Here is a 13958-nt window from a genome sequence, read left to right on the forward strand (position 1 = left end):
TAGTAGTAAAGTATTTTAAATTAAGGTGTGTAGTTTGTTTTTTTAAGACATATGCTCCTACCCATTTAATAGACTACAGCATAGTGTAAACACAACTCTTCTTAAGTACCAAGGTACATGTGCAGGATGTGCAGGTTTGTTACATAGGTAAATGTGTGCTGTTGTGATTTGCTGCACCTACCAACCCATTGCCTAGGTATTAAGCCCGACACGCATTAGCTATGTTCCTGATGCTCTCCCTCCTCCCCTCCCCCAGCAACAGGCCCCAGTGTGTGTTGTTCCCCTCCTCGTGTCTATGTGTAAGCACAACTTTTCTATACACTGGGAAACCCCCAGAATTTGTGTGACTTGTTTTATTGCAATATTTGCTTTATTGCAGTAAGTAGCCAGGAACAGAACCTGCAATATCTCTGAGGTGTGTCTGTATGTGGTCGTTTGATCCTAGGTAAGTCAGTCAATGAGGCTCCTTCTTTTCAAATGGGAAATAATACCTGCCCCTTCCCATAATAGGATTGTAGACTCCAGTGGGCCAAAGCATGTAACTAGTGCGTACTGTAGGCAAGGCCAGGGGCTGGTTCACTGAGCCTAAGAGGACGTTATTGGGGACTCAATCAACTCTTGACCACACTACTTCCTGAGCACCCATAACACAACTTTCTCGAAAAACCTATCCAAAATATGGCAGCAGCAGATGCTTGATTTGGGGTCTTTTATAAATAAACTTGAAGGTAAGTAGAAGGGCTTTCCATCCCCCAGCTGGAAGGAGGATTCGTGTCATGTTTGAATCAGGTGGAAAGCGAAGGCTCCCATCAGGAGGCATCATCTAAGCATCCGCGCTGTGACACTTCGGTTGGCCACGGGGTGTGAGTTTGCAGCTGGAAGACTGTGCTTAAAAATCAACAATTCAACATTAAAAATAACAAAGGCCTTTTGCCAACACAGTGTGTCATGTTTATTGGGCTATTCACAGGTAAGCTTAAAATACAATGAAAAGAAAAGACCAGACGTCATCAGGAATGTCGAGAAACAAAATATTTAGCATTTCTTAGTTTCAAATGTTACCATTTCATTGCAGCTGAGGAATATAGGCCATTCGTTGACATAACTGCAATGGGTGAGACTTATTTTTAGCAACAGGAAGCAAATACATTTAACCAATGACTTTTAGGACAGGAAGCAAAAAAGAAAACAATATTTTCATGTAGCAAGGACAAGAAAATCATTTATACAAATTAAAGTGATATAAAATACATTATAAAGAGAACACACATACAAAAGTCATTAAGTTGGTCAGAGAGCAAAGGATGTCACAGAACACCACACTGAGAGCACACTGGTGTGAATTCATTTCAGTTATGAAAGTATGTCCAGAGTTTGTGTTACACATTTACTGAGGTAAAGGCACGATCACTTCAACATAATTAATGGGGAAGAATCCCGATTCTCCGTGTATCATTCCTTCATACCAGTTTTCATCTATTTGATTGGTTAATGTAATGATGTCCCCTTCTTTAAATCCTAATTCTCCTTGGTTTTCTGGCTCAAAGTCATAGAGACCACGACAGCAGGGCTGGTCCATGGGAATGTTAGAACCTGTCCACATGATATGGAGACAAAAAGTACAGATTAACATGATCGATTATCCATGGGAAATTGGAAATGTGGAAAAGCTTAGAGAGACCCTGAACAGCAGGCCCTGCTTCCTTCCCACAACAAGGGCAGCTCCACCCAGCTCACGGTGCTGTTTGTGGTCTCTGGCTGCCTCAGCTCTCCCAGCTGCCTGCGCCGACCCCATGAGCCCAGAGTCTATCTTTTCAATACTCCCAGGCAGAGAAGTCATGCCCAGCCCATCTCCCAAAAGCAGCCAGTCAGCTCCACCTGGAGCCCTAAGGGAGCGACAGAGGAATCACAGGCCCACCTCCTTCTCTCTGGGAGCTTATAGTTTCTTTGTGGGGATTAGAAAATACACGAGAAACTTTATTTATTTATTTATTTATTTTTGAGACAGAGTCTTGCTCTGTTGCCCAGGCTGGAGTGCAATGGTGCGATCCTGGCTTACTGTAACCTCTGCCTCCCAGGTTCAAGCAATTTTCATGCCTCAGCCTCCCAAGCAGCTGGGACTACAGGCATGTGCCACCACGCCCAGCTAATTTTGTATTTTTAGGACAGGTGGGGTTTCACCATATTGGCCAGTCTGGTCTCGAACTCCTGGCCTTAAGTGATCTGCTCACCTCAACCTCCCAAAGCGTTGGGATTACAGGCGTGATCCACTGTGCACAGCCAAAAATCTTTTAAAGAACAAATATGAAGTGTGTATCACTCATGGTTCAGGAGCTCTGGGGAGAGGGTAGTAGGGAAGACCTTGGTGGTCGGCAAGATCTTCCTAGTTAATGGGCAGGACAAGGGCCGGGAGGAGAGAAACCAGGACAAGAAAGGCAAGAATATTTACAGACCAGAATTTACAGACAAGAATATTTACTGACATCTAGTCCCAGAATAACATCAAAAACATTTTTTTCAAAACAAAATCATGCTAATTGTAAACAAAAAATACATGTATGCAAAGTGGAGAAAGAAAAGTCAGAGCTGTAAACCATTACCCCAGAGATAACTGGGCTAGCTTTCAGATTCCAGATGTCTTCATGATTATATTTGTGCATATATTTACATATAGTTGTTTTCATAAAAGATTCTTCTTGTACAAGCTAGGGTGAATATCTTTCAATTTTAGTTACTGACTAGCTGTCAGCTCTCACAATGTAACATTTCTTCAACTAATCTCCTATTGTTGGACATTTACGGTTCTTCTTTCTTTTCCTTCCTTCTCTTCTTTTCATCTCTTCTTTTCCTTCCTTCCTTCATTCTTTTCTTCCTTCTCCCTCCCTGTTTTTCTCGATTTCTCTTCCTTTTTCTTCATTTCTTTCTGTTGTCTCTTTTATTCCCCCTTGGCTTTTATAGACAATTCTTTGGGGAAAAGAGCTTATACATAAATATCTACAAATGTGCACTATTAATTTCTGAGGATAAATTCCAAGAAAAGGATTTCATGGTCATAGAACATGAATTCTTTCTAAAATATCTGACATTTAGTGTCAATTTATTTTTCTATTAGGTTGGTGCAAAAGCAATCACAGTGGCCAGGCGCAGTGGCTCACGCTTGTAATCCCAGCACTTTGGGAGGCTGAGGCGGGCGGATCACGAGTTCAGGAGATCGAGAACACAGTGAAACCCTGTCTCTACTAAAAATACAAAAAAATTAGCCGGGCGTGGTGGCAGGCACCTGAAGTCCCAGCTACTTGGAGAGGCTGAGGCAGGAGAATGGCGTGAACCCAGAAGGCGGAGGTTGCAGTGAGCCAAGATCGCGCCACTGCACTCCAGCCTGGGGGACAGAGCAAGACTCCATCTCAAAAAAAAAAAAAAAAAAAAAAAAAAAGCAATCACAATTTTTACCATTACTTTTAGTGGCAAAACCTGCAATTACTTTTGCACCAACCTAATATCACTATTTTTCTTAAGATGTTTAGAAGTCCCTTTATACTACACATATTTACCCTTTATCTGTCATTTCTGGTACAAACATTATTCCCAACTTATCATCTGTTCTTTTTTTTTTCTCATTTTGTTTTTGAAGTTTGTGCTGGCAGTGGGGCAGGGAAAGGGGTTTCTATTTTGTTTTGGCATGAATGCACAAATTGAAGAGTATAAGCAGTCAAACTAATCAAACTTTCTATTCATGGTTTATTCTCCACAGTCCTATATAAAGACTCAACTAAATTTTATTCTAGTATTTTTATTTAATTTTTTTCACATCAGAACTTTTATAATCTATTTGGATTTTGGCAAAATGAGGTAAATATCTATTATATTTAATAATGCTTATGCAGTTATAACAACATACTTAAATAATCCATATTTTCTCCAGTGATTTCAAGTATTGCCTTTATCTTTATCATATATTTAATTATCATGGGACTTAGATCTATTTTTGGATTTTCTATTTTGTCCCACTGACTCATTTTGGTAACAGTATCATATCATTTTAAATACTGTGGCTTTATAATAAATGTTAGCAGGCCGGGTGTGGTGGCTCACACCTGTAATCCCAGCACTCTGGGAGGCCAAGGCGGGCAGTTCACTTGAGGCCAGGAGTTTGAGACCACCCTGGCCAACATGGTGAAACCCCATCTCTAAAAATACAAAAGTTAGCCAGGCATGGTAGCGCATGTCTGTAATCCCAGCTACTCAAGAGGCTGAGGCAGGAGGATCACTTGAACCTGGGAGGCGGAGGTTGCAGTGAGCTGAGATCACACCACTACACTCCAGCCTGGGTGACAGAGGGAGACTCCATCTCAAAAATAAATAAATAAATAAATAAATAAATAAATAAATAAAATGTTAATAACTAGTAAAACTAGTTCATAGTCATTACTCTTCTATTTCAATATTTCCTTGCTATTCTCATGAATTCATTTAACTAGGTATATTTCAGTATTAATATGACACATTTCTCTCATGAAAATCTCCCTTCAATTTTGACTAGTTCATACTTTTTTCTTTGAGTATTAATAAGATTAATCTTAGGGGTTTTTTTCTTAATAAGTGACTTTGGCCATCCTATTTGATGGTTTCCATTTTTATTTCCTTTTTCTGTTATAAGACTTTTTCCTCCCTCTAGACTTCATGTGAGAATTGAAGCAAGTTCTGCTAGAGATTATGTTCTTTCTCCACTAAGTCTTCTAGGTCCAAGTAAAGAGAATAGGTACGTTGGGGTATTTCTGTGGCTGGCCAAATGAGATGCCCCTTTGTCCTGGGGAGGGGTAGAGAGGTGACAGCATTATGGGAGGAGGAAGACAAGAGTTGGGGCAATGGAGATTCCTGTTGTGAGAAGGATTATATTATAGTTGTTTAGACAGCTTGAAATTCACGGAGTAGCACCTATTTCTCTAAGGAACAGGGCACTCTAAGGAGCCTTCATCAGCGGAGCTCCCCAGGTTGTACCAAGGTGGCTTCCTGTTGCCTTCCTATGGCAGTGGTTCTCAACTTAGTGGCACACTAAACAGCCCACTGCGCAGGGTGAACCCGGCATCAGTATTTTTTGTTTCTCAGGTCCTTCCAATGTCCAGGGTAGGTTGACAACCACCAGTGAAATGATCCTCCCCTCTCCTTCCCCTAAGGAAGCGTTAAAGGTTAAAGAGACTCAGCTGGCGAGGAAAGACAAGGGGGTAATGGTAGGGGAGCTCTTCTTCCTCTTCAGGGAGGCAGCTCCTGTACTGGGTGGTGACTTTGAAACTCTGAACCCACCTGCAATATAACCTCTATGATCTACATGATGTTTCTAGCCTCTAGACAGCTCCTTCCGTGACAGACCCCACCCCTGCCTAAGTCTGTGTATTCCTCTTGTCATAATGATGAAAGCTAGGGGGTGGAAGGCTGTAAATACTGGGGCTTAGTTCACTATTTTGAATTTGAACAGAACAACATTCAATGATTTCAAACAAAGCATAGGGGAATAGAGGGCTTACAATACAGAACTTTTCATTTTCCTTGGGTCATGGAGTGTGTATATGGGCGGGAAGGTGGGGGCTGAGCACTGAAAACCAAGGGCAACCTGAGCTGTGAGTCAAAGTCTACTTTATTAATGTATAACTGTTTTAATGTGGATTATAAAAATAATTATTATTCTTTTAGCATTTCTCCCACTACTAGACTAGTTTTTAACAGAGAAGGGGTCAGGTGCCAAACCACATGGTAGTCTCGGGAAGCATTTCCTTGAACACAGAATGTTAATGCTACAATGGAATTTGGCAGTCCTCCATGAGTCCTCTCCTTTTCCAAGAGAAGCCATCAATGCCTCTGAGAGGTCATAATGGCCTGGCCCCAGGGCTACTGGCTGAGCCAGAAACAGGAGGGCTCCAGACCCTAGGCCATCAGCTACCTTGCTCCATGTCACCTCCTACATGATCTATGACACCACTAAGGGTTGCCAAGACATTTCATAGGCTGACACACTGATTACAGGGCTAATGATAGATAGATAGATAGATAGATAGATAGATAGATAGATAGATAGATACACTTATATATTTCCCTCCCATTTACTCTATAAGCCACCTGCAATGACCAAAATGCTTAGTGGCAAGCATACACTTGTCCAAGTGTATGCACCACCTCCATGTGTAAACCAGGCCACCACCTCCATGTGTAAACCTGGGTTCTTGCTGCACACACACACAGAACAAATCATGGAAAAGCTGCATTACTCACTTCTCATGTCATTCATTCTTGGCAAGGAACCACTGCCACATTGCCCACTTTGATATTCTGAGAGCTGGAAAGAGACCAGCACTCATATCACACTCCATCAGCACCTAAACCCAAGGCAGGGCATCTCTCCAGAGACCACTGAGTAGAAAGACCCTGTTCAAGAACTCCCTGACTCAGGCAGTACAAGTGCACCTGGCCCTCCAGCCATCACTGGGCTGGCTACCACACTAAGAGCAATTGGCACTTGCTAAGTAGGCAGTTGGTAAATCCACCCCAACCAGAGCTCAGACTGGCTGCCCTGAATTATACATGCAGCCAGACGATATTCTGAAGTATCAATGCATTTTTCATTCTGGGTCATTTCTGTTGCCTGGGGCCCTCAACCCAAGGAGCTGGGGCTTGCCTCCCTTACTTGAGGAGGAGGGTGGAACCCAGACATGAACAAAGCAGTCAATGTTTAGCTTTTAAATTCCCAAATAATACCATTTCAGTTGTGAAACATTGTGAAAGCCAAGGCTTTTAGGCTTTCATGCTAGAGCCAGGTAGGCTTTTATAAGATTTAAGAGCGAAAGAGAGAGAGAAACTTCTGGGTTCCAAGAACTAGAGCTTGAAGAACTCAGAGCCTAGCATTTTGATTACAAGCCATGGAGAGGGAGGAGCTGTTTCCTGCCATCCAGAGAAGAGATACAAGCTCTTCCTGGAGGCAGGGAAGCAGGGAAGGGGCCTGCAGTGAGAAGAGGGTGAGCCAGAAAATTGAAATGCTCCTTGGATGCCACCCTGGGGAAGGGGGGTCTTAGACTCCACTTTCCACAGAAATTCCGGGAGAAGGCAGCTGTCAAAGTTCTCTGGACTAACACGGGGGCTGGAGCCCAGTGGAAACCATGTGGTGTCACTAAGTACAGATGGGGCCTGAAGGCTGGTCGCTCCCTGTGAACTGTGAACAAATTCCCTCAAGTCCCCAGCAGGAAGTGCTGAGGGGCCACTGAGGCCAGAGGCTGCCTGGGGGCGGTGACACACGGCTCCAAATACAGAGATTCAGCAACCCAGAGAGGGAGGCCTAAGCCACAGATGTCAGCACAGGTCCTGGCCCAGGCCCCAGGCCTCCTGTGACGAGTCACCTCAGCTGTGGAAGCGAGCCTCCCTACCTGCCACCATGATGTTCTGTAAACCCCCCTCACATTTAGGCAACATCTTAGGACTGGACCAGGGGGAGGAGAGAACCTTCAAGAAAAACCAACAGCCCTGATAGGGAATTTCTACTCTGAATTGACTGTGTTTAAATCTGGAATCGCCTAAGTCATAAATGGATAGTCTATGCTTTCTATTGGAAGAGACTGAGCTACCTTGAAATGGCAAGATTATGCTTTTTTCCACCATTAGAAGAAATGGAAAAAAGATTTTAAAGCTTTTTGTTTTTTTTTTTTTTTTTGGTCAACAGCAGAAATGGAAAAAAGATTAAGTTGTTTCCGCCATTGGTCTACATAGAGGCTTGCAAGCAAGTTCAGTTCAGCTAAAGAGAAATTAAGTTGCTGCCCGCCTGAGGGACAGTGTGTGAATTTTCCCTTGACACAAAAGTCACCATGGATGGAGCCCCAAAGTCCAGGCAGAATGGGCTGGATTTCCTCAATGGAGGCTTTCCAACTGTTAGATATAAGCCTCTCCAAGGGACCTGAATGCTTGGTTTCCCACCATCAGAAGCCAGCACCTCAGCTGGAAACGTCTCGTAAGAAAAGACTGATCCTACCCAGCGTCCCATCCCTGTTGACAACCCCTTCCCCTTGCCCCTGTGGTCCTGCAGTTCCTCGTCCACCTCCACCTCCTTGCTCTCTCGCATTCAGTCGCTGGCACCTGGAATCGCTGGGCATAGTTGCGTAGGAGCTCCCAGCTGGCTGCTGTGGATCTCGGTGTCCTTGAACAGGCGGCTGAAACCCCTGACCCTGGGCTGTCCAGTGAGACGGCTTCAGCCAGCACTGCCCTCCCCAAGTGGCCTTGTGTTGATTTTCTCTTACTCCTGAGACCTGGCTTCAACGAAATGTGAGAGCAGAGGTGGGAAAACACAGTCTTCCTTGTTAAAGTATTGAAACAAAGATTATTTTAACAGAGAAAAGGGAGTGTCCCTGTTAAATATTTATTATTCAAGCTCTGTTCCACACCATTAGGAAAAAGAGAAAGAGAGAGAGAGAGAGAGACCCTACCACAAGAGTTTAAGACGGCTGGTCAGTAAGTACTGTATCAGTAACACAGTAGGAGGTAGGAAAACCACGTCCCCCCTGAAATAAACTGAACTTCCCCCTTGGCATTAATATGGTTCAGTCCCTCTTATTTTAACAGCAGGAAAATTATTTGCGGTGCCCCTCCCCCAACTCCACTTATTTTATATATATATATAGACACACACACACATACATTTATACACACACACATACATATTATATATATATATATATATATTTTGGCTGAAGTCTCTGCTGCTGCAAAGGGTTACTTGCATATGCAGAAATGCTGAGCACATTTTATTAAGGTAGAGGCGGTCCAATCCTACAATTCCTCAGCCCTACTCAGCTACAGGGACGAAATAATAACTCTCAGGTGTTAGTGTTTACCATGTGCCAGGACAATATTTTAAGTGTCTCAGAGATATTAGTGGATTTATGGATTTAATTCCCAGAGAAATCCTATGAGTAGGTACCACTATTTCCCCCAATGTGAGGGATGGAGAAATTGAGGATACAAATTTAACACAATTAAGCCACAACACTGAGACTTGACCTCGGGCCAGGTAGAGAGTCCACGTTCTTGATCCCTATGCAATATACCCCCCTGAAAATTGTTAGTTTGTGGTCTTATCCCCACTCTTTTTCTTTTTCTTTCTTTTCTCTTTTCCTTTTCCTTTTTTCTTTTTTGAGACTGTCTTGCTCTGTTCCTCGAGCTGCAGTACAGTGCCCTGCTATTGGCCTGCAGCCTTGACCTCCTGGGCTCAAGCAATCCTTCCACCTTAGCCTCCTGAGTAACTGGGACTACAGGCACCATCATGCCCGGATAATTTTGGTATTTTCTATAGAGGTGGGGTCTCACTATGTTGCCCAGGCTGGTCTCAAACTTCAGGGCTTAAGTGATCCTCCTGCTTTGGCCTCTCAAAGTGATGGAATTACAGGCATGAGCTACCACGCCCAGCCTTCTCCCACACCATTTCTGAGCCAATCCCATCCAATGGGGTGGCCCATCAGCTGGGCTTGGAATGATCCTTTGGGTCCTCAGCTCAGCATACCTCAGGATGCTCCCAGGCCTGGGAAGGCTCTCTAAGAGCATTCTCTACCTAAATCCTACGCAGATCCCCAGGAAGGTCTGTCCAGGTCCCACCTAGCCTTGCCTGTCGCACTTGAGGGATAACTTCCAGGCACTTAGTCCCTGTCCTGCCTTCTTCAGCCTGAGTTCCAGCTTCAAAGTGAGCAGCTCAGGCTTCACTTAAAAACAGTGCCCACTCCAGGTGGTGGATTAGACACCAGAGTAGAGATGGCATCAGAAGGGACTGGCGTGTCTGCAGCCTGGCCTTCTCATTTTCTCTCTCTCTCTCTCCCATATGCCAGGATCTGGAAGCCTGTTCTCCAGGGCTCCATCTCTAACCCTGACTTTAAGGGAGGTGAAGGTGGAAAGAGTGGTCAGTGGCGCAAGGGGCATCCTTCTCTCTGTTGCACTAAAACTCACAGCTCTTTTGTGGAACTTGGGTTCTTTTCAGACCACCGAAGGAGACCACTGTGCTTGCTCCTTTGCTGGCCTTGACTTTGGGAACTTCATGACCTGGAAGCATTCGGTCAGAGCATCCCCACTGAAAGGCAAACTATGACCCCACCCCCATAGTTACTTCAAGGGGCAAAGGGGATGGAGAGAGAAGTAATTCATACAACGCTGTCAACATAAGTCCCTGTTGGGGTACAAGGTATGGAGTCTCCCAGAAGCTACTGACCTGAGTAGGGCTCTTTGTCTTTTAGTAAATCCCCCAGACTGCTGTGTCTTTTGAGTGTTTTTGTTCCTGCTTTTTATAGTTTGTCTCTTGCCTCCCTTGTAGTCTGGCTGCGACCTGTCACTTTTTCCTGCTGTCAATGGCCTTCCCGAAGCAGTCCCTTGGGCCTTCCTAATCTGCTGGTTCCAGTCTGCTGTAGGCTGGGAAATCAGATAACCGATTATGTAACATTAACAGTGCTGCATTGTGGGCTCCTACTCTGTACCGAGTCCCTTTCCCAGCACCCCTAATTCACAAGATCTAACTTAATCCTTAGAATAATCCTGTGAGGTAGCAATGAGAATCTACACTCGTCAGATGACGAAATTGAGACCCAAAGGTATGAACTGAGCCAGGATTTGGGCTTCCCTCTGACCCCAAAGCCCACTTTCCAGCAAGGCAGGTTAACACCCCTTTGGGCTGGGTGGGCTCATATTCCGCTCACTTCCTGGCCTGAAGTCAGGAAATCCAAACATGTTCCCTTATTACTTACACCACTTGTAGAGCAGCTGATGAACAGAGAGGAAGGTAACCACTGATGAGGGGAGTCCATGCCCCAGTCAGGAATGGGACCCCAAGTCTCCTAGAAGCTTCGATTCCAGAACCCAGGTTACCTTGAGGTTTGACTGTACCTGCACGATCAGACTAGACAGTTCATCTCCTACCATGGGCGGGCGGGGCGGGGGCGGCGGGTAGAAACCCAATTTGGAACTTTCAGGTTTATTTCTGGTTCCAATTCATTTTCAAACTCTCACCGAGTGTTTGAAAGCATGGAGCCAGGAGCATGGAGCCAGGCACCGTGCTCAATCTGTGAGATGCCATCTCCTCTGAGTTCAAACAAGCATATCTGGTTTAAACTCCCTTCAAAAGTTCCTTTTTTCCCATTTATAATCTCAAATTCTTATAGCAGAATTCATTTGAAGCACATACTTTCTCTCTCTCTGACCCAGATACAACACTGGTGTCTAATGCTGATAGATACCAGACACTATCTAGTTCAACATCTCTAACATATTGTTTTTGTCCATGGGTAAGAGCGCACTGGACAGAAGCTTCAGATCCCTGCATCTTTGCTATGGATTAGGTCATCTCTGGGTCCTGATTTCCTTATCTGGAAATTTTAAGTGTTGGTCTATGAGGGTTAAGTTGTGCACTACCAAGTAAAATCTAGTAAAAGTCGATGAACTGCTGTCTTTCTAGAAATAACAGCCCTGTATTTATCCACAGGAGATGTGATTTATTGAAATTACTTGTCAATGGAACTCAAGCTTAATCATTGAAATCTGTAAAAATAAGCATGTGTGATTTATGTTAACCTTAATGCCAATCTTCCTCAATTTACTCGGGTTATATTAGATGGGTTTAACTAATAAAGTTTTGCCCTCCCCCACCTTACAAAACAATGACTTGTCTATTGAGATGACTTTTGCAGATACCTCAAAACCTGCGGGCCATTTATTTATCAAAATAAACTTTCTGGCAGGTGACCCCTCTATTGCAACCAGGTCCAATGTGTGTGGGTTGTTTTTGTTGTTGTTGTTGTTTGTATTATTATTATTATTATTATTATTTGCCACTCTGAGTTCTGGAAAATGGAAATGCAAATAGCTGCCTTAATTAGAGTTGGCTTTCTGGCCATTGGCATAGTGATCAGCTTGCAGATGATACCTAGTCTGGCCTGCTCCTTGCGTTTTCACAATGTGGATTAGTTGCCAACATCTAAAAGTCAGGAAATGTCACATAAACATAGGGTTTCTGGCTTCTCTTGAAAAATCAGAAAGGCTAGCTATGATGGGCTCACATTCTCCGGCAAGGGGCGCTTGCCGTAGACTATCGGCCACCCCCTTCAGAAAGAACAAGTGTTTTCTAGTTGTTGAAGACACACCTCTCTCTGTCATGATCCTGACTTGGAAGCTTAGAGTCAGCCATTTATCACCAGCCTTGCACTATTTTCTTACACTTTTCCTATGTCTCTCATTCCTAAAATCTGGCGTTCAAGTTTGCACTTGCAGCCACATCCACTGGACAACTCTAGGGGCTGTCATTCATATGGACTCAGAGTCCTCTGGATGGTGCAACATCACTGTTGCCTGGTTTGTAATCCCAGGAAACAACTGACTTCTACCATATTTTTTAAAACAAGTACATAAATTAATATTTAGATGATGGTATTTTACATTTTAGCTTACAGATCAAATGTATCATTATAGAGTATATGTTAAGATTTTAAAATATGCAGCACTTGAGATCATTTCAGCAAAGTCAAAATTCCCACAACTAAGTTAGAATTTATGTCTTACAGCTTTTCAAAACTCTTTTTACAGACTGTTCAGAATAATTACAGAAAACCATTCCCTGCAGTGAGGAAAACTTCCCTCTCTAAATCTTCCTTCAAATTGGAAAATAAGAGAGAGACTCTTCCTGTTCACCGCACCAATGGCTACTGATCAACAATAATAATCATATTTCACACTTTAATTTTTAAAACATTTTTTAAAATATAGAAAATATTTAAATGTTCAACCTGTCCACATTTCAAATTATTAAGAATGCTAAGTACTCACAAAAGATAACTACTACAGCCACAGAATTTAGAGCTAGAAAGTACCTTGGAATGTATTAAGTCCAATCACTTCCTCTAGGAACAAGTTCAAATCGGTCTAGAGGTGCTAAGAAACTCACCCCAACTCATACAACTAAGAAGTTCCAGAATCTGAACTATAACATGGGACTCTTGTTTCCTTATTTATTTCTCTCTTGTCAATAACTCTGACTCTGAAGCACTACTTATAATATATAGAAATGGATCTGGGGGGAAGGCTGTTAGTGGAGAAGGGGAATAGAAGAAAAGAGGAGGAAGGAAAGAAGAGAAATGTAAGAAACAACCTGCTGACCGAACAATCGCCATTGTCACTGTTCTGTGAAATTTTAATTTCCTCTTCGGAAATGTAGGTTAAAAAAATTGCATATATTTCTATTTGCAAAGTGTTCATCTTTAATTTTCAGACTTCACATTTCACTTTTGAACAAATGTTTATTTTCTAATGTAATCCTAGACATTTTGTGCCAATGAGGGGAAGGACTTAGGCTCTAGAAATTATTTCCAAGCTGCCTTAGAAGTGTGAAGAAATTTATAAAAGTCTCTTTTATACCTAGAGAATTAGAAGGTCTTAATACAAGCCATTTGGGAGATTTATTTCAACTCACTCTGATGTGCCTGTAGCACACATTTGGAATGCGTATTTGTTAACTAATTTCAGCCTCCTATATGTTTAAAGCAGGTCCCAGTTTGGGGCATATTAACCCTTAGTTGTGATTACACAAAGTGGTACCCCTTTTAAGAGTTTCAGCAAGAAAAAAAAAAAAACTTCATAAAAAATGAGTTGATAAAATACACTTTGTCCTCTAGTCTTTAAATATATAATTCAGGAGGTGACAACCTGGGACCCGATACAAATTCCCCACAGGTGGGGAAGATACTTGAGCATGGGTCACAGATTCCTACACTATTTTCTTCAACATCAGTGGTTTTCTGGGAGCTACACAGGCACATGTTTCAACTCAAGGATGTTTCTTGGCCTCCTTTTCTCTTTGGGGACAGAGGGGCAGCTTACACTGATGAAACAGCATGACCCCACACTCGCGGGCTTGGACAGGCACTCGTTTCTCCCAGCCAGGACCTAGAGTTGGATTT

The 13958-nt window shown here is 43.1% G+C and overlaps 1 protein-coding gene across 20 annotated transcripts in view; it reads right to left on the minus strand.

Annotated features, from left to right (window-relative positions):
- Nucleotides 1-928: 928 nt before the first annotated feature.
- SH3GL3 (SH3 domain containing GRB2 like 3, endophilin A3) overlaps nucleotides 929-13958 on the minus strand; it is a 165198-nt gene continuing 152168 nt past the window's right edge. For 9 of the 20 annotated variants that reach the window (XM_001161355.6, XM_063794276.1, XM_063794277.1 and 6 more), the window contains one exon: nucleotides 929-1593. In XM_001161355.6, the coding sequence (XP_001161355.3) occupies nucleotides 1388-1593 (206 nt within the window). In that variant the 3' untranslated portion in view covers nucleotides 929-1387. Of the gene's footprint in view, nucleotides 1594-8112; nucleotides 8287-10228; nucleotides 10426-13958 lie in introns of those variants that run through there. The other 11 variants (XR_010151471.1, XR_010151470.1, XR_010151472.1 and 8 more) reach the window with 3 other exon arrangements.

Source organism: Pan troglodytes, chromosome 16 (assembly GCF_028858775.2).
Source record: "Pan troglodytes isolate AG18354 chromosome 16, NHGRI_mPanTro3-v2.0_pri, whole genome shotgun sequence".
Lineage (NCBI taxonomy): Eukaryota > Metazoa > Chordata > Mammalia > Primates > Hominidae > Pan > Pan troglodytes.